Source organism: Lithobates pipiens, unplaced genomic scaffold (assembly GCF_037356315.1).
Source record: "Lithobates pipiens isolate NorthernLeopardFrog02 unplaced genomic scaffold, aLitPip1_a1.2 Scaffold_8, whole genome shotgun sequence".
In the NCBI taxonomy this organism is placed as follows: Eukaryota; Metazoa; Chordata; class Amphibia; order Anura; family Ranidae; genus Lithobates; species Lithobates pipiens.
The window spans coordinates 145,876,440-145,897,051 of NW_027507903.1; the positions used below are offsets into that span (position 1 = coordinate 145,876,440).

The 20,612-nt window shown below is 41.9% G+C and overlaps 1 protein-coding gene across 1 annotated transcript in view; it reads left to right on the forward strand.

The window, feature by feature from the left end:
• The window catches only part of EXOC4 (exocyst complex component 4), a 716,245-nt gene that overhangs the window by 574,105 nt on the left and 121,528 nt on the right, over positions 1 to 20,612 (forward strand). Inside the window, exon 15 of the mRNA XM_077471880.1 lies at positions 14,270 to 14,411. Coding sequence (XP_077328006.1) covers positions 14,270 to 14,411 — 142 coding nt within the window. The remainder of the gene's footprint in view (positions 1 to 14,269; positions 14,412 to 20,612) is intronic.

The window sequence follows — 20,612 nt, forward strand, 5'->3', positions numbered from 1 at the left end:
AAAAGTAAAGCCTAGTACACAGGATGAGATTATCTGATGAATGATTGGTATCGTACAAGAAACATTTTCATGTTTGTCCCTTCAGAAAATGTTGAACTAAAGCTGTGTATTAATGATCAGATTATCATATGATCACTTCAAAAGCAGTATTTTTTTGTACAATTTCTGATCGTGTGTACAGGCGTGGTACTCTACAAGTGAGTAATAGAGATTGCATGTGATTTTCATGAAAGGTCCACTTTAACAAAGAACAGTGGGTTTATTATCTGGTCATGCATTAGTGTTTCATACACATTATTGCAAAAAAGCAAGCATTTGCATAAAAAAACTTGTCTTATGCAGGGTATGTTACTATGTGGTATATTTATATATAACAGTGAATGTTTGATGAAAGTCGCTTTCATGCTTTATACATTTGCCCCTGTGGGAAACTGCAACTCTACATAGCTTCATCACCATTTTGCCATTGTATTATTTTTTTATTTTTTTTCCTATGTTTTGAACCTTAACTGCATAAAGCTGTTGTAAAGCCTTACTTGCATTGTGCAGTAGTATAGCACAGAGCGGCCTCTTACCTTCTCTTCTGGAGTCCTCCTCCGGTGCTGTCTACTCCTTCTTTTCTATGGATGCCCTTTCAGCAAGCCAATGCCTCCCACTGCTCTCAGGGTCTTCTGTGGGACAAGGAAGTGAGATCAGCTGTGCTGCAGATAAGGACTGCACTGGAGCAAGAGAGGGGTTTAGCATGGGTGTGGGGAAAGAGGTGTTTTTTTTGTTTGTTTTTTTACCTTAACCACTTCCTGACCGCACAACACAGATATACTGTAATAGGGCGACTGCTCTGTGCCAGAAAACGTACCTAGTATGTAATCTGATACTTCTGGTTTTGGGGCATGCACGCTGATTGTACAGTACACAGGCAGAACGGCAATCTGCCTATGTGAACAAGGCAGATTGCCATTCTGTCAGTAGGGAAGGTGTTGATACTGTGTTCCTGAAAAGTAGGAGCATGGATCAATGCCTTCCCATAGTAAAAGCACACCCTGCAGTGAGAAAACACAGGCAAACAGAGCAAAAAAAGGTAAACAATTAAAAACATATATCACACACTAGAGTTAAGTACATGGTGCAGAGAGAATGTATGCACCGTGTGGGCAACAATGAGTCCCTGTGCGTCAACATGTTTCATTGTTTTGCTTCATCAGGACACACTCGGGGGTTGTTTGAAGAATAAGTTCTCACTATCTAAGATAAAACACATAGGTAAGACTATGAATAATAATATTTATAAAAACATAAATCATTGTCATATCCAGGTGACATGTATAGTTACCTTGTAAAAAAAAAACCTGAAAAAGATAATCTCCCCGCTGGGCATCAAACATTATGGAATAATTTACAAAACTATATTCTATATTTAAATAAAAAGTGGAAGCAATGTGGATATACTGTCACTCCAAGCATATGTATTGCAGTAATATTATTCAAGAGTAGATAAGGGGAGAAACAGAAAAACAGGAAGGGAAATGGGGGGGTGGTATGTATGGGCATAAACATATAGGACTGCATTTAATCCATAGTGCAGATGGTATATACATTCGCTAGGCATAACAGCAGCTTTATAAGCAGTGGGAAACAGCCCAACCCGCAGTTAGCAAATGTCAGTAAATTTGCAGCAGATCCATTATCCCCTCAGAGCAGCCTGAAGAAAGATAGGTAGAAAACAACCTATTACCATAACAAAGTCAAATACAAAGGGCTTTACCACTGCGTATGTATCATACCAGCTGCTCAAACTTACCATGGTTAGCACAACGTACAGTATGCCCCCCAGGAGAACGTCCACCACACTGGGATATGGCAGAGGGAGCTATTTATAGTCCCCTGTGTCAGATATCGACATAACAGATGTCTCTGCATGTGGCACGGGTCACGCACCAGCTGGCGGTGCTGCCGCCTGATGATACACAATCTTACGGTGACCAGCACGCCCCTCGTCCAACGAAAGTGGGCTCCAGACAGCAGAGTAATTAGAACCGCTGTATTCATACTATTGTTGTCCAAAACATATGTTACAACATATTCAATAATTTATACTCTTCGGGAAGAATCCTAGGAAGAAGTTATAGTGACAAAACATGTTGGGGGCGTGGCTACATGGAAATTAACTCCATTGACGTGAGACGCCGCTTGTTGTGACCAACACACTGACACCAAGAGCAGAGGCTTTGGAGTGGGTGAGAGCCAGAGTGCACAATTTGAGTCTGCCAAGACCGCAGTGCACCGCTGAGCCATTGTTTGCAGTGATAATCCATTTTATGCTGCGATTTGATTTTTCCTTCACCATGTGAGTTTATATGTTGAAGTGTGGGTGTGATTTTTAAATAAACTGGTTAAAACTTTATCACACTATGTGGCGCACTCTTTATTTTTCACATATGGAAATATCTTGTTTGGATGGATGAGCGTTTTGTGGTGTGGTTAAGGATACTTTTTAGCCAAACACGAGAGTGGGAGGCAACATATGCTGGTGAGTGTGTTTTTCATAGGGAGAGGTGTCACAAGCACATCAGTGTGGTAGAAGATTTAAGGATTTGAGAAGATTGAATCTTTTTTTGTTTTATTTATGGACTTTTAATTCATATATTTTGTGTCACTACGTCACTGGGTGATATAATCACAGTACAACATCATTGATTTACAGTCTTTGTCATTTCATTGCACTAGCGCCACTAAATTACCACCTATTTCTGTTAGTGTATGGTTGTAAGTATAATTTTCGGTTAATTTACATTATTTCACTAAAGTGGCAGCTCATTTATATTTTTTTGTTCATTGACGCAATGGTGGTACAGGCTATTAGGGGTGGTTTACATCCAGTACCAGCAGATCAAGGTATATAAGTGCCCTGTATTGAAGTGGTTAAACCTGGGAATGAAGTAGCTCGTAAATCATGTATCCATTCTATGAAGACCCTATCGAGTGCGGAAAATTTTAACACATAGGGATCATATCTGTGTTTAAAGGCCACATGGTGGCCTATAGCGGTGTTAAGGAGACCACATGTGGCATAGTGCATGTGGTCTTCCATCCTTTTCCAAAGAGGCCTGATAGTTTTGCCAACGTAGAATGCTCCACATTGGCATAGAATTATGTAAACAATTCCCTTATTTTGACAGTGAACTGCTGGTACTAGATATATGACCGCCCCTGATATCTTATACCACCACTGCACCAATGAAACAAAATGTGAATAAAGCTGGCACTTTAGAAAAAAATATGTAGAATAACAGAAATTAATCCTATAACCATACACATTAAGAAATAGGAAAAACTAGTGGTGCTGAAGAAATATAATAACAAAGACTGTGAATCAATGAATATATAATGTGAATATATCACCCAGTGACATGACAAAAAATAGTCCATAAATAAACAAATGTTGTATGAAAAAAAAGTTCAATCTTCTTAAATCTTTAAATCTTCCACCACACCAATGTGCTTGTGACACCTCTCCCTCTGAAAAACGCACTCACCAGCTTATATTGCCTCCCACTCTCTTGTTTGGCTAAAGAGTAATTTAAACCACACCTGGGTTAAAAATTACCATCCACTGTATCCTCGTGGTTCAAATCAAGATTTCTCCATATGTGAACAATAAGAAAGCGCTCCAAATAGCGTGATAAAGTTTCAACCAGTTTATTAAAATTCACACCATCAATTCGATGTTTGCACTTTCATTTCAAATGATTAAAATCAGCATCAAATGAATAACCACAGCAAACAGATAAAGATGGCTCAGTGGTGTGCTGCGGCCGCGGCAGACCTGCAGTGTGCACTTGTAGTATGTCTCTCATCCACTCCAAAGCCCCTGCTCTCTGTGTCAGTGTGTTGTTCTCAGCATGCGGCATCTCGCGTCAGTAGGATTGATTGCTGTGTATTTTGACAGGAAAACGTGATGGCAAATTTTGTGAATTCATCCATTGGGAAGCATAATTGAGGGGTCCTCTATGAGCAGGTGACAATAATCACATGACCGACATTGGAATAGACCTGGTCTGTCTTGCTGTTTAGTAGAAGATCTAGTATATTGACTCTGTGTAAAGGTTGGGGTGGACGTGGAATCACAAATACTCCTGCCGAGGCAACATCCCCTAAGAATGTGCAACTATGTTTAAAAAAAAAAGGGTATTGGTGGGACTTTAATCGTGTCTCAGAGGAGTATAAAGAAAAATATATATATAAACTTTATTAATCTGCCATAAGGCAGTATCTTCTAAAAATAAAAAGGTTAAGATAAGTTAAAATCTTTGTGAAATCAGGGTGTGCAAATCCCAGACAATTAAATATATAGGTGGCCTACGCGGTTCGCAGACAGTTCTGCTTCGTCCGGGCCTTGCAAGTAGCACAATGGGATATCGCATGAATTCTATAAATAAAATATTGATAAACAATACATGAGTAACATGATTTACATGAATAAAAATACAAATAAATAGAAAAAAGGCATAGTAATACATTTGTTTTCCATTAGTGTATATAGATGTCATATCATGTAAAACACTTAATACAGTCCGCAGGAATACCGCAGGAATGCCGGACTTCCGGTGGAGAGGAGTGTACGAGTGAGTGAGTGACTGACGCCGCTCCCCCCTCCCTTGCTAGGAAGAAGTCTCAGCGAGATGAACGACCGACTTCCCTACCCCTTAGAAGGGGACAACGGAACGGCCAACTAGCTGCAAATCCGAGGATACCCCCCATTAGGCTGGAAAGGCCTTACCTTCTTGCTGCCTCCATCCTCATATCCTCTCCTATCCTCCCCTCTTGCGGCTCCTTTTCATCCCCTACATCCGAGAGGTGCCCGGCTGCTGGGACTGGTGGACCGGCGGGGTCGAGCGGCACAGAGCGGGTGACGGAGCACCAGAGCGGAGAGTCCAGCGGGAGGAGCCGAAGACCTCGCGAGATTCCGGGACCTCCTACACACCAGTGTGGAGTTACGAAGGGCTGACAGATCGTGTTGCCGGCGCGGCCAGCGGGGGTTAGGCTGGAGGCACGAACGGATCCTATGGAGTAGGTTTGTGAACCCCATGCTAACCTGGATTGCTGATACACAAGAGAATAGCCTGGAGAACAGCCCGGAGAACATCAGAAGAGAGGGTGAGAGAACTATTATTATATTCTCTATGGAAAAGTAATTTTGAACTCTGAATGAAGTAACTCTGAATACAGGTCTGACCCACCCTGAGTACATATATAAAGGCTGTATAAATATATGAATACATGTATAAAGGCGCATGGACTTTTGTGATACGATTTAAAGGAACCGGGTAGCAGAGAACCCTAGCACACATCATTATATATATTTATATGCTGAAAATCGTTTATGGTTGTAGACATAGCTTGGCTATAAAAGAGGCTGCTGAGTAGTTGGAGAGCCCCCTCCCCCATACACCCGGGCTTCTTAAAGACCTGATAGAAGCACGGATGCATAGCATGGGGTAGCAAAGAGAACGGACATTTATATAAAGAGAATTAAAGAGATAACAAAGAATAAAGGAAGTGGGGAAGAGTAAGCAGCAGGAATGACAACACGCAGACGTGCGGCACTACAACCAGCAGCAGGCGGAAGCAGGAACTCGGCAAGTGTATTGCGAGCCTACCTGACGCCGCAAAAGGGAGAACGGCTAACAACCCGGAGCCAAGAGGGGAGACGGGGGAGCCTGGAGATGGCAAGCGGACATACAAAGGCTGGAAGAGGAGTATCAACATTGAACCACAATGAGCCAATAGGGTATGGCCGGGGGTTACAAACCGCAGGCAAAGAGGAGCGGAGAGTTAGCGGAAATTACTTGGAGGGAAGGCAAAGAGAAGGAATACAAACCCCAGGAAGTTTGAAAGAGGATTGGAGGGATGGTGGCATAAGGGTGGAAAAAAAAAGACTCTCAATAATGGAAGGTACTGCAACAGACCAGGGAGCGGATTTACAAAGATCCCCTGACAAGGAAAGAACAATAATTAGTGAAGATAAAGTAACCCAACATACAACTGACAATGGAGGTAATACACATGAGGAAGAGCAAACAGAAAGTAGGGTGAAGAGTAAAGACCATAAGGGACCTCAGGTTGACACACTAAGGAAAGAAAGGATAAAAGAGAGACCGGAAAACCCCAGTATGACAGAGCAAAATAAAAGAGGTTCTGAGGGGACAGAGACGGAAAGCATAAATATAGAATGGGATCTAAGAGAGCATATAAAGGCCCTCCCTACGAAGGCGGACATTCAACAGCTAATAGCAACAGTAGAGAAATCATGTAAGCTAGCAGTAGAAGAACTAAGGGAAGAAGTGGTGGCAATAGGTAATAGATTGGAAGGAATTGAGAACACCCAAGAAGATATGGCACAGGCAGTAGCAGAGAACCAAGACACTATTAAACTCCACGAGGAAGTAATGAATAATTATAGAGATCAAATGGACGAATTTGAGAACAGGGATCGGCGACAGAATATACGCATACGAGGACTAAGGAAAGCAATTGAGAACCTGCCGAGGGGGAAAAGCCCAGGACCCGATGGGCTAACCAATGCATACTATAAAAAGTTTGCCCAAATTTTAGAAATACCTCTGTGCAGATATCTCAATAATATTACTGCCTCTAACCCAATGTCCTCAGAAGCACTGCTAGCATATATAACAGTTTTACCGAAACCAGGGAAGGACCCACAGGAATGTGCTAATTACAGACCCATGTGTGAAAAAGTGGTTGCCCCCTAAACCTAATAACTGGTTGGGCCACCCTTAGCAGCAACAACTGCAACCAAGCATTTGCGTGCAATGAGGCTTTTACAGCGTCCTGGAGGAATTTTGGCCCACTCATCTTTGCAGAATTGTCCTAATTCAGTTACATTAGAGGGTTTTCGAGCATGAACGGCTTTTTTAAGGTCATACCACAACATCTCAATAGGATTCAGGTCAGGACTTTGGCTAGGCCACTCCAAAGTCTTCATTTTGTTTTTCTTCAGCCATTCGGTGGTGGACTTGCTGGTGTGTTTAGGATCATTGTCCTGCTGCAGATCCCAAGTTCGTTTCAGCTTGAGTACACGAACAGATGGTCGGACATTCTCCTTCAGGATCTCTTGGTAGACAGCAGAATTCATAGTTCCTTTTATCACGGCAAGTCTTCCAGGTCTTGAAGCAGCAAAACAGCCCCAGACCATCACACTACCACCACCATATTTTACTGTTGGTATAATGTTCTTTTTATGAAATGCAGTGTTCCTTCTACGCCAGATATACTTGGACACACACCTTCCAAAGAGTTCCACTTTTGTCTCATCGGTCCACAGAATGTTGTCCCAAAAGTCTTGGGGATCATCAAGATGTGTTGTGGAGAAATTGAGACGAGCTTTGATGTTCTTTTTGCTCAGCAGTGGTTTTCTCCTTGGAACTCTGCCATGCAGGCCATTTTTGCCCAGTCTTTTCCTGATGGTGGAGGCATGAACGCTGACCTTAACTGAGGCAAGTGAGGCCTGCAGTTCCTTGGACGTTGTTGTGGGGTCTTTTGTGACCTCTTGGATGAGTCGTCGCTGCGCTCTTGGGGTAATTTTGGGCGGCCGGCCACTCCTGGGAAGGTTCACCACTGTTCCATGTCTTTGCCATTTGTGGATAATGGCTCTCACTGTGGTTCGCTGGATTCCCAAAGCTTTGGAAATGGCTTTATAACCCTTTCCAGACTGATAGATCTCAATTACTTTCTTTCTCAATTGTTCCTGAATTTCTTTGGGTCTCGGCATGATGTGTAGCTTTTAAGGATCTTCTGGTGGACCTTACTGTGTCAAGCAGCTCCTATTTAAGTGATGCCTTGATTGTGAACAGGTGTGGCAATAATCAGGCCTGGGTGTGGCTAGAGAAATTGAACTCAGGTGTGGACAACCACAGTTATAGTATGTTTTAACAAGGGGGGCAATCACTTTTTCACACAGGGCCATGATGGTTTGGATTTTTTTTCACCTTTAACAATAAACACCTTCATTTACAAATTGCATTTTGTGTTTACTTGTGTTGTCCTTGACTATTGTTTAAATTGGTTTGATGTTCCGAAACACTTAAGTGTGACAAACATGCAAAGGAACAGGAAATGAGGAAGGGGGCAAACACTTTTTCACACAACTGTATGTTTTTGGACGACAATAGTATGTATTCGTTCACTGTGAAGCATCAATGGCATTGAGCAAAATCCTTTCTTCTTAGTCATTTGTCGTGTCCAGTTGACATGTGTGATACACTTTGATGCCTAAGCTCATAGATTGGGGCTGTTAATTATACCACTGTCTGGATGTAGCATTGACCACCTTTTTAATTAGTGGAATGTATTGGCATCTACGGATTATTTTGTTGATATATATATATATATATATATATCTTGTTTTTATTTTTTGGCCCTATATGTTTCCCCTCTTTGTTGATGTTCTGCCCTTTTGCATTTATTTATGATGGGGCTGTGCTCTGACCTGTGGGTTTGCTTCATTTCCCACTCCCCTCTCTCCTTTTTTATTCTGCCAATTGAGCAATCTTGCTATCTCTGGTACAGCTGTTTTAAATACTCTGCTGTCTGGAGCCCACTGACATTGAACGAGGGGCGTGTTGGCTCCTGTACTTTCGTGTAACGTCATCCTGTGGCGCCGCTGGGTGGCAAGCAACCCACGCTACGTGCAGAGACACCTGCTATGTCAATATCTGACACAGAGGGCTATGGATAGCTCTCTCTGCCATATCCCAGTGTGGTGGATGCTCTCCTGGGGGGTATACGGGATGTTGTACTAACCATGTTAAGTTTGATAGCTGTTATGAGGAGACATAGGCAGTGTTAAAGCCAGTTTTATTTGGCTATGTTATGGTAACAGGTTGTTTTCTTCCTGTCTTTTTTCAGGCCGCTCTGAGGAGCTAATGGACTTGCTGCAAATTTTTACTGATATTTGCTAACTGCGGGTTGGGCCGTTTCCCACTGCTTATAAAGACGCAATTATGCCTGGCTAATGTATATACCATTGGCACTGTGGATTAAATGCAGTCCTATATGGTTATAAAATCTTCAAACCATATATTGTTTTTTTGCATTTTTTGATCTGGACTTGTGAAACATGGCATATGGAGGAGCGCCCATGGTTCTTGCCTGTTCTTATGACTTGTGTTTGTTAACAAACCTAATTATTATTAAACATGATGAATGAATTATGAATTACAGAGAACTAGAAATATGAAATGGCTCTGAGTAAAGTTTGATTCAAACTTGGCTATAATTAAAAACAAACATTTGCTTCTTTCATGCCTTTGACAGTAGTTTACACTTTGTTCTCAGTTCAACTTTTGTACTTCCACTCTAGAGGTAGTCGGTCTTTGTTCCTTTTTTTATTCTTTATTTAGGACAAATCTTAACCCCTTAATGCCTGAAGCTAAACCAAATCTTAATGACTGAACCCAGATTTGCAACTTTGCCATGTCTTAGTAAAACTGTTCATATCGCAACTAATACAGCAGGTCATTGTGCAATTTTCTTTCCTGCAACCAGTGGTTGCAGGAAAGAAAGTCACTTGATTCCCCCCCCCCCCCACTAAGCTGTTTTGAACACAGTGATTATTGCTAGTGGCTATAGCCACTGGCAGTAATTGCATGCTAAAAATCCAACATGCTAGTTGTACCCAAGCTGATCGATGGATGCGTACAATCAAAACCAAAAACCAGGAGAAAGTCTCTGGTCCTTTCCATAAAATGCACACATGCACAGGTGTGAACCAGGCTTTAAAATGAACAGTCAGGACAAATTTTGTTTAAACGTGTAATAAATGCAGTACATGCACATTTCCCCGTGTTTTATCAGTTTAAAGACTCTGCAAGTACAGAAAAATGCACTCCACTCATAATTTCCTATTTCAGCTGACAACACATAGGGATTTATTTACTAAAGACACATCCACTGTGCACTACAAGTGCACTTGGAAGTGCAGTCGTTGTAGATTAAGGATGGGCTCAGGTGTGTTCGCAACTCCACCTGCCCGTGCCCGACAGGAAGCTGACACTGCGCAGCCACGGATCAGGAAAAGTCTCGCTGCTTTGATTAGCACTGCGCACTGTCAGCTTCCTGGCAGGCTCAGGCACGTGGAGTTGCAAACACACCTGAGCCCATCCCTACTGTAGATCTAAGGGGGACATGTAAGGAAAAAAAAAGCATTTTTGCTTGCACAAGATTGGATGATAGAAATTAGCAGAGCTTCCCCTCTTTTCTGGTCTTCCCCTCAGATCTACAGTGACTACACTTCCAAGTGCACTTGTAGTGCACAGTAGATTTGGCTTTAGTAAATCAACCCCAATGTCTTTTTTGGCTGAAATCTTTAAAAAAATGGTGTCAACCCTGCCCAGTTGTCTCATGGTAAACTACAAACTCCCTCCCACACTCCTTATCTCCTATATCTCATCACTATTGGAATTATTTATTTTGTTGCCCAAGAAAAGAACTGGAAGGGCTAATTACATTCTTTTAGAATGGCTGGGACAAGGGGTGGGCAGTAGGGGTGGCTTCATTGGGTGCAGTTTTATACTGCAGGGATGGGGGCGCTGCCATTCTGACTAAATGCCTGACAGGAGTAGTGACAGTGGCATTACTACTCCTGTCAACCAAGCGCTGGGAGCAGCAAGGAGAGCAATAGAGAGCCAGGAGGCTGTGCTCTCTCCCCCTCCTTCTAGTGCTGCTCCTATATTCAGATGCCAGCAACGGTAATCACAGAAATACAGGAGCTGCACTGGAAGGAGGGGGAAGGGGGAGAGAGCACAGCTAAAGACTAAAGTGTGCATGAGTGGAGGAGAGAGCTGGGAGAAGGCAGGCCAAGTTCTCTCTCCCTCCAGTTCCTCCTCCTGTCAGTGTCTGTACACACAGTGCTGCCCAAATCTGGTATCAGTGGCTTTGAATCCCTTCCAGCCATTGATTATATATGCATGAGTTTTAAGGTAAACAAAGCCATTCATATGAATGTAAAAATCTCAAGTGGGCGGCACAATGGTGTAGTGGTTAGCACTCTCGCCTAGCAGTAAAAAGGGTCGCGGGTTCAAATCCCAACCACGAAACTACCTGCCTGGAGTTTGCATGTTCTCCCTGTGCCTGCGTGGGTTATCTCCGGGTACTCCGGTTTTTCAACCTTACTAACTATGAAACTATGAAGTGAGGACAGTGGTGACTGATCATTGCCCTCACTTCAGAGATCAGAACTATGTATTAATTTGCTGAAAAACATAAATCCATTCATAAATGTAAAAAATAAATAAAAAAAATGATAAAAACAAACCTAATTAAACAAAAGACAAAGGGATGCACAGTGATGCCCCTACAATGCTATGAGTTAGACTGCATAATGTCATAATACAGCCCCAATTTCAATATTTGCTATTTTATTCAACTTCGTCAAAAATAAGGGGAGAGTAAGGAAGTGGGACTTTACATGAAGCACATGGTTGCAATAGGGTAAATTGGTGAACATATAGGAAATGTATTGATCGTTTTATTTATATATATATATAATATATGATGGTATGGTGCCGGGCATTGTGGACCGTCCAGGACACCTCTACCGGGAGCTGCGGCAGACAATTTGGCAGGGGCGAGCCACACATGCAACAACCAAGGCAGGCATGGAACCATGAGGCACTTTTATGTATGAAGTGGAGATATTGAGTGAACCTGAAAAGTCTCTATGAGAGATGTGAGTTAAAGTGAAAATTGGGTAGAGAACTCGTGCTGTTGACAAAGAAATGATGTGCAGATCTGAGGGCTGGCAACAATATAACTATATAATAGATGAATGGGAAAGAAGTGTGTGTGCATGGAATGGTTACCCCCCAGAGGCAACTGGGAGGTGGGAGTGAATAAGGCCAGAGAGAAAGTGATTGTGAGTGCAAGGTTACCTGATGCTAATAGAGAAGGGATGAGATCCAAAAGAACATGGAGTTTGTTGTGCGAAGTGCCCCAAGTGCCAAACCTGCCCGGGGAGACGCCCATATATTTGCAACCACGGAACAGCCCACAATCGTCATGCCATGTGGCAGGATGAGAGGAGGGGCACTGCCATCGGCACTGCCATCGGGGCGACTATGCACCTGGTAACCGCCACCAACATACTTCCCATATTGCTCACGACCATGGAAACCACCTGCTCTGGGTGTGGCAGCACCCGTAGCATGCTGCATGTTCAGCATGGATTGCGTGATGGTAATGCGCAGTGATGGTGCACTCGCCCCACCAAAGCTTCATGAGAGGCGAGGGATGGGAGTGGGCGCACAGTGCGAATCACAGTTTCCGGACTGGATGGTTGTCAGGTGGCACAGCAAGCCCGACCATACACACCACCAATGGTAGCGACCAACCGAGGTTGTATATCCATTATGAACTATGAGAAATGCATAAAATAATAATAAATAACCCGGTACTACTGATAAGAAGGCAAGTCAAATGAGCCGGGGGGGGGAATAATATAAGGTTAATTAAATGCAAGGTGATGTAATAGAACGAAACCAGTAGAGTACTACCACGTGCTTCCATCCCTATTTAGAGTAATAAAAGAAGGTTTTTTTTGGGGCTTTAAATGAAGCCATGACCTGGTAAGGTCATGTATTTCCATCCCTGTTGAAGTCAACTTTGCGTATAATTTCACAAACCATTTTATAGGGTAGCTTTAGAAGTGAGACTCCTAAATAAGAAAATTCACCAAATACAATTATGAAACAAATATGCACATTAGAATTCACCAAACACAGTTCAAAAGAGTCTGTGAAACAATAAACATATAAAAGATGTGGTTCTCGTGCAAGTCTAGCCCAATATTAATACCCAAGGATTTCACCATGTATATAATAAATGCTTGCCTTGCCTGCAACCTCTAAGTTATAGGAGGTCTATTTATGCCTGATGCAACAGGGATCTCCCACTATGCACACCCTCAGTTCTTGCAACAACTCTATCCTTAATAAAAATCTGCCTGATGACTGCTGGGGATAGGACCACCTAAGCTCACATATAATGGGGAGGGAGCAGTTTGGCATCTTTGCCCCAGATGTTGGGTGACTTTATCACATGCATAGTAAACAGGACACAGAACAGCTATGAATGTTGTACATGGTCAACAGGTAATTTTTAGCATTTATCAAACGGACATAGTGACATTGTTAGGTTGAAAAGAGACAGTAGGCCATCAAGTCCCACCAATACCCAACATAACAAAATGCTGTCAATTGAATGTTTAACCTCCATGGCGATTTTCCAGAGTGGCTCGCGGTTAAATTTCTGTACCATTAGCGGAAACCCAGAGCCATACTCGGGATTGCATTGCAGGATCCTGGTGCAGTGTACTTACCTTGTCCCCAGGATCCTGCAATATCCCCCTCTGTGTCTGCTAGCTCTGTCCTCCCCCCAATATCCTGTGTGCCAGGCTCCGTTCCCTGCGAGCGCCCAAACGCATGAGGGTGGAGCCCGGCGGGAAATTAAAAAAAAATTAAATTCTATACACATACAGTACACTGTAATCTTACAGATTACATTACTGTGTGAAATCATTTCACATCCCTTTTTTCTCTAGTGCTTTGTCCAATGCCCTGCATGCACTTTTATATGATATTTACTGTTCTTTCTGGAAACTTGAGATTGTCCATAGCAACTAAAATGTGTCCCTTTACGTAAAATGTGGTTTTAGACCAGCTAGAAAACAGTGATAGTAAATTAGAACACTTGCAGAATTGAACAATAGTGAATTGTGGGTAAATTTATTTTATTATATTATTATTTTTGTAATCATTTATAGTTATTTATTATATTATAATTTTATGATTTTGTGTTCCAAACTTTATCATACCCGGGATATCTACTAGACTCTTGTTTGGACAGATTTAAGTGCGTTATTGCTAAGAATTACAGGCCTACAATATAAAATGCTAAATTTCTATGTAAAACAATTGTACCGCTTTGAGACGCAAAAATCTGAGATAATCATACCACAAGAGAGGCTGTCAGACCAAAATGGAAATAGAAGAAGTTCATTGTTAGGGGATTAAATACACTGTAATTGATTTTTCTGTAGCAGACAAAAATGAAAGTTTTCACCTTGTTACAGGTATATAATGAGTGTGCAAATATATATATTTTTTCTGTTTGACACACAGGTGTGCTTTATTTAGTGTACCTGTTCCATATTTATTATAACATTTTATGTAATCTTATTTTTTCTACATTGTAGCAATGTCTCCTGGTTCGGACAGTCTTGCCAGTGTGGACACCCCTGCTGTTTCTGAAATGATATTGCAGACACTGAATGAGCTGGCTAAATCCTTCCTGGATATGTCTGACCGTTGCCTCCTGGTTTTGCACTTGGAAGTCAGGTTTGTTTGATTTCTTTTTACTAGATTGTTTAAAGCCATACATCTATTGTTTAATTATTTGAAAAAATACAAACATTTTCAGCTATTCTATCAGCTTGCTGTTTTTAGTGTATATTTATGCATTTATTTGGACTCTTATCATTTGGTCTCATGCTCCTTTCATTGGTGCATGCTTTTTTGCAAGGCTAACCTGAAATGTACACTGCAGGTACTGGGGTCTGCAGTGTGGCACTTTCCAGAACTCTGTGTTGTTAGTTCTGTTATGACCAAGTCTGAGGACACACATAGTGACTATGACCCGTTGAGCTGAAACACAAGTTGCAAACTCATAATTGGTGCCGTTGGACACCATTTTAAATTTCCCGCCTCTGGCATTTTGCAGAGGTGAGGACTAGGACTGAAGGAACTGCGCACTGATGTCATCCGCTTGCGGTACTCTTCCTCCTACCTTTTTGAGCCTAGAGCAAGTGTCTTTTTGCTACTGATCTTGCCTTTGCAGTGTTTCATGGATCTACCATTTTCAGGTCTCAGTTCACTGCCACTTTCCATGACTTGGTCACCTCCGACCGTCTTCAAACCTCTGCAGAATCCCAAGCTTTATGAGTAAGTGAGGCTTTTGTTTTCCTTAGACCTAATTGCTATCTACTGTAACATATGCTTAACTGATAAACAAAGGAGGGTTTGGCTGCAATGGGTGACTTTCACTTATACCCTTCCACTGTGGATAGGAGCAATTTCTCAGTAACCCCAGAAAGGTCCAATACTGGCAGTGTGGACCCTGGGATCACATATTATGATTTATCCCTCCTCCTTGGAGTCTTATACAGCTCCACAAAACAAAGCTGAGACCTCCCATCAGTCCACAAGTTAATTTAAAGTGGTACTAAATGCAAAATCAAAAAATTGCATATATAATGTAGTCTGTCCCTAGCCTTAACAAAGCAGTCTCTTTCCCTCCCCCCGTAACTTAGTTTTTTTTAGCTGTTGATTCTGCTATTTTTTTTAAACTTTATTTAACAAGCTGTGTCAGAGGGTTGAGGCAAACCATTTAACACTGACAGGAGTGGTCATAAAATGATCATCTTTTATACATATATTTAAAACCTTTAACTCAAAAGAAAAACAGTTTCTGTAACAGCTTAAAAGTGTCAGCTGGAGTTAAGATTTAATTTATTAGTCATTTGTGTTAAGCCCATTTTAAATCTGCTAGTCCGTCAAACACTACCCTCTCCAGACAATGCTGCTGTCCCAGGGTGGCCCTTGCTCAGCCACCCTAAAGCCAGCCATACACAGAGGTGGTGGTCAACTGGATTAAGGCAGCAGAAAGGTCTAGTAGTATGAGTATAGATCAGTGACCATTGGTTTAGTTATAAAAATCATTACTGAGTTTTAGTAGAGCAGTAAGGGGTAAAAGGAACCTATGCATTCTAAAAGAGGTAAATGGGAGCAAGGCAATTGGTCCTAAGTTTTTCAGCCTGGTGGGGTACGGTGAGGGTTTCTAAGTATGGGGTAATCTGTGCATGCTTCAGAGGGGACCAGAAGGTGCCAGTAGAGAGGAGGAGATTGAAGATGTGAGTGAGGTGGCATAGAATAGAGCAAGAGGGTGACTTTAGTAGTTGTAAGAGAACAGGGCCCAGTGGACAGGTGGTAAGTCGGGCTTGTGAGAATCGTTTGGTGACCTCTTCTATAGTAGCAAGGTCAAAGAAAGAAATTGTAGAATGCCGTTTTGGACAGGTTATGTTAAGTGGGATAGATATCTGTGCTGTGGAGGTGTACCCACAGATTGCATCAATCTTGTTTTTGAAGTGATTGGGAATCTCCTGAGCAGTGAGTGAATTACTAGTTAGAGGTGGTGGTGGACAAAAAGAGTTAAAGATAGAGAAGACCAGACAAGGACTGGATGACAGAGTATTAATGAGAGCGACAAAGTTGACTTGTTTGGCTGCATGGAGGGAGGAACTGTATTTTAGGAACTGCATTTACCATATACAAGATAATCCATTTCAGGCTTTCATATCGGTCAACCTTTCGCTTCCCTGTTATACAAGCAGAACCTCTTATCCTCAGAACACACACTGTAACCTAGATTTCTTCTGGTCGCACTCCTTACCAGTTCCTCAGATCTGGGCCTTACACCCTCGTTATGGGAGTGGGGCTACCCCTATCCTTTTTTCCTAGGCTTACATATAAATGTAAAGCTAGAGTAGAGCCTTCAGCTTCACTTTTAATCCAATCTTCTTTTCACAGTGGTGTGTCTACTTGAAGCCGCACTCTGAGGTTCTATGTGTCAACAGAACCCATCCACAGAACTTATTAATCAGTACCCATGGTGGATCCCTTCCTCTGACCACTTTCTGGGCTATTTTCATGCCTTAGCCCTTGTACACACGGTCGGACATTCTGACAACCAAATCCGTCGGATTTTGTCCGAAACTGTTGCATACACACAGTCGGACAAAGTTGTCAGAATATCCGATCGTACTTAACGTGATGACATTATTTCGTTAGGACGGGACTACGTTCAGGCTAGTAGCCAATAGCTTTGGTCTAGGAATTTGATATGAGCATGCGTGGCACTTTGTCCGATTGTAATTCTCTACACATGATCAGACGAAGTCCGATCGGATCATGTTGTCGGAAAATTTTATAGCCCAGCTGGAAAACTTTGTCCGTCGGATACTCCCACGGAAACAGTCTGATGGAGCCCACACACTGTCGGATTATTTGACAGCGCGGTCCTATCCGACATTGTCCATTGGAATGTCCGACCGTGTGTACAAGGGCTAAGACATTTCTGATGTCACTTGTGCAAGGTATTTGCTTCCATTCACCTTGAGAATGGTTTAGCTCTAATCTACATACAGTGCCTTGAAAAAGCACTTGTACTACATTTTGTCATGTCACAAGCAAAAACATAAATGTATTTTATTGGGATTTTATGTGATAGACCAACACAAAGTGGCACATAATTGTGAAGTGGAAGGAAAATAATAATTGGTTTCCAATCTTTTTTTACAATAAATGGATGAAAAGTCTGGTGTGCATTTGTATTCAGCCCCCTTTACTGTGATACCCCTAACTAAAATCTAGTGGAACTAATTGCCTTCAGAAGTCACCTAATTGGTTAATAGAGTCCACCTGTGTGTAATTTAATCTCAGTATAACTACAGCTGTTCTGTGAAGCCCTCAGAGGTTTGTTATAGAACCTTAGTGAACAAACCGCATCATGAAGGTCAAGGAACACACCAGACAAGCCAGGGATAAAGTTTGGGAGAAGTTTAAAGAAGGGTTAGGTTATAAAAAAAAAATCCCAAGCGTTGAACATCTCACGGAGCAATGTTCAATCCATCATCTGAAAATGGAAAGAGTATGGCACAACTGCAAACCTACCAAGACATGGCCTTTCACCTAAACTGACAGGCCGGGCAAGGAGAGCATTAACCAGATGATAACTCTGGAGGAGCTGAAGAGATCCACAGCTCAGGTGGGAGAATCTGTCCACAAGACAACTATTAGCTATGCACTCCACAGATCTGCCCTTTATGGTAGAGTGGCAAGAAGAAAGCCATTGTTGAAAAAAGATATAAGAAGTCCTGTTTGCAGTTTGTGAGAAGTCATGTGGGGGGCACAGCAAACATGGAAGGTGTTCTGGTCAGATGAGACCAAAATTGAACAACGTGGCATAAAAGCAAAACGTGATGTGTGGCAGAAAACTAACATTGCACATCACCTTGAACACACCATCCCCACCATGAAACATGGTGGTGACAGCATCATGTTGTGGGGATTCTTTTCTTCAGCAGGGACAGGGAAACTGGTCAGAGTTGATGGGAAGATGGACTGAGCCAAATACAGGTCAATCTTAGAAGAAAACCTGTTTGAGTCCGCAAAGGACTTGAGACTGGGGCGGAGCTTCACCTTCCAGCAGGACAACGACCCTAAATATACAGCCAGAGCTACAATGGAATGGTTTAGATCAAACCATATTCATGTGTTAGAATGGCCCAGTTAAAGTCCAGACCTAAATCCAATTGAGAATCTGTGGCAAGACTTGAAAATAGCTGTTTACAGACGCTCTCCATCCAATCTGACAGAGCTTAAGCTATTTTGCAAAGAAGAATGGGCAAAAATGTCACGATCTAGATGTGCAAAGCTGGTAAAGACATACCCAAAAAGACTTGCTGCTGTAATTGCAGCAAAAAGTGATTCTACAAAGTATTGACTTAGAGGGGCTGAATACAAACGCATGCCATTTTTTTCACATATTTATTTGAAGTTTGAAAACCATTTATCATTTTTCTTTCACTTCACAATGATGTGCCACTTTGTGCAGTTATATCACATAAAATCGCAATAAAATACATTTACATTTTTGGTTGTAACATGACAAAATGTGGAAAATTTCAAGGGGTGTGAATACTTTTTCAAAGGACTGCATATGCTTCTTGCAGGAGGTTTCACCCTGCTCATCATCATATAGGCAAAAGCCTTTTTTTTAAATCAAGGGATCGTCTCAAATACTGCACACCAAAGTTGGCCTTTTAGGTTCTTGTTAGTGACAGTCTGTCTTCTTCCCATCCGTGTCAGCTGTCTTTTAGGCCTTCTCCTCTTTGTTGTAACTCGCCACTAAGCTGAGCCCTATTCAACGGCCTTGTGGTTAATTCTGGAGCTGTCCATCATCATTCATACAGCCTGTGTGTATATATATATATATATATATATATATATATATATATATATATATAAATTATGTATGTGTATCTAAAAAGATGCATTCCACATCGTCCTGTGTATTGGGTGCTGTAAAGAGGCAGGTTATTTTCACCACCTCAACCCTTAAGTGTGGATCTGTTGCACATTCCAATTGCTAGGGTTTGAAAAAATATCACCTGAAGATAAACTGTATTGACTCTCTGATTTTAACACCGTTGAAGTGTCTTCTGGATAGCATTATCAGTTCACCAAATGCTTTCACTTGTTGCTTGTAATTGCTCTTTAAAATAACGCTATTGTTCACTGAAAAAAAAAAAAAATAGATTTTTAAATTTGTAATTAACATTACTTTTAGATATAGTAAAAATGTGCCAATTTTAATGCAATAATGACGATTTACTAAATTGTAGTCAATCACTGTGCCATAAAATTGCTAGGCATAACTGAGATAAAAATGGAATACTTGACTGGCAGTGGAAGGGGGGGCTAATATTTACTTTTCCCAAATGTTATAACACATGCTTCTACTGATTAACTCTTATTGACTTTACTGAACGTGTATAATTATCTCCCTGGCCTATAACGTAAGCAATAGTTATATCATGTCTTTGATCTGTAATATCCCTGGATACCCTGGATAAACTTTTCCACAGCCTTGATGCAGTCTTATAAGCTGCTGACTTTCTTTACAATAACTCATTGCCAGATGGATTTTGTCTTTTGCAACTGTTGCAGTCAACCAGACTTAATAATGAAATCGGATGTGGTTTTGCGCTATGTTTACACCCATGTTGTGTTTAGTGAATAACAAAATTGTTCTTGGGGTATTTTCTAATCATTTCATTACACATTTTAATATTTGATAAGAATTCAGTAGACAATTAGATCACATTATTGAGCTACAACAAAATGTGACAAAGATGAGGGCTTAAATGCCTACGCTGATGTGTATGACATATTCCTATATGTAGATTTGAAGTTGCTTATTAAAGCGGTTCTGCACCTAAAAAAATATATATTAAAAGCCAGCAGCTACTAATATTGCTACTTTTAATAAATTGACACTTACCTGTCCCAGGGTCCAGCGATGGCGGCAGATGATGAGTGATCGCTCGTCTCTCTGCTGCCCCCGCCGCCATCCTCTGTCAGGGATCGGGAAGTGAAGCGTTGCGGCTTCACTGCCCAGTTCCCTACTGCGCATGCACGAGTCGCGCTGCGCGTCTCTTCTGGTCCCCGCTGTGTCCTGGGAACTGTGTGTTTCCCAGAACACAACGGGGGGGCATCTGCGGGGGGGGGTCTGCGGCGATCTGTCCCGGAAGTGGGTGCAGATACCTGGATTATCCAGGTAACTGCACCCCCCTCCCCCCTGAAAGGTGCCGATTGTGGCACCGGAGGGGGGGAGGGATCAGATGCCACCATTGATTTCTAAATTTAACCAATCAATCATTTTTGTGGCTGGGAATCTTCTTCTTTTCCAGGAATTTTTCT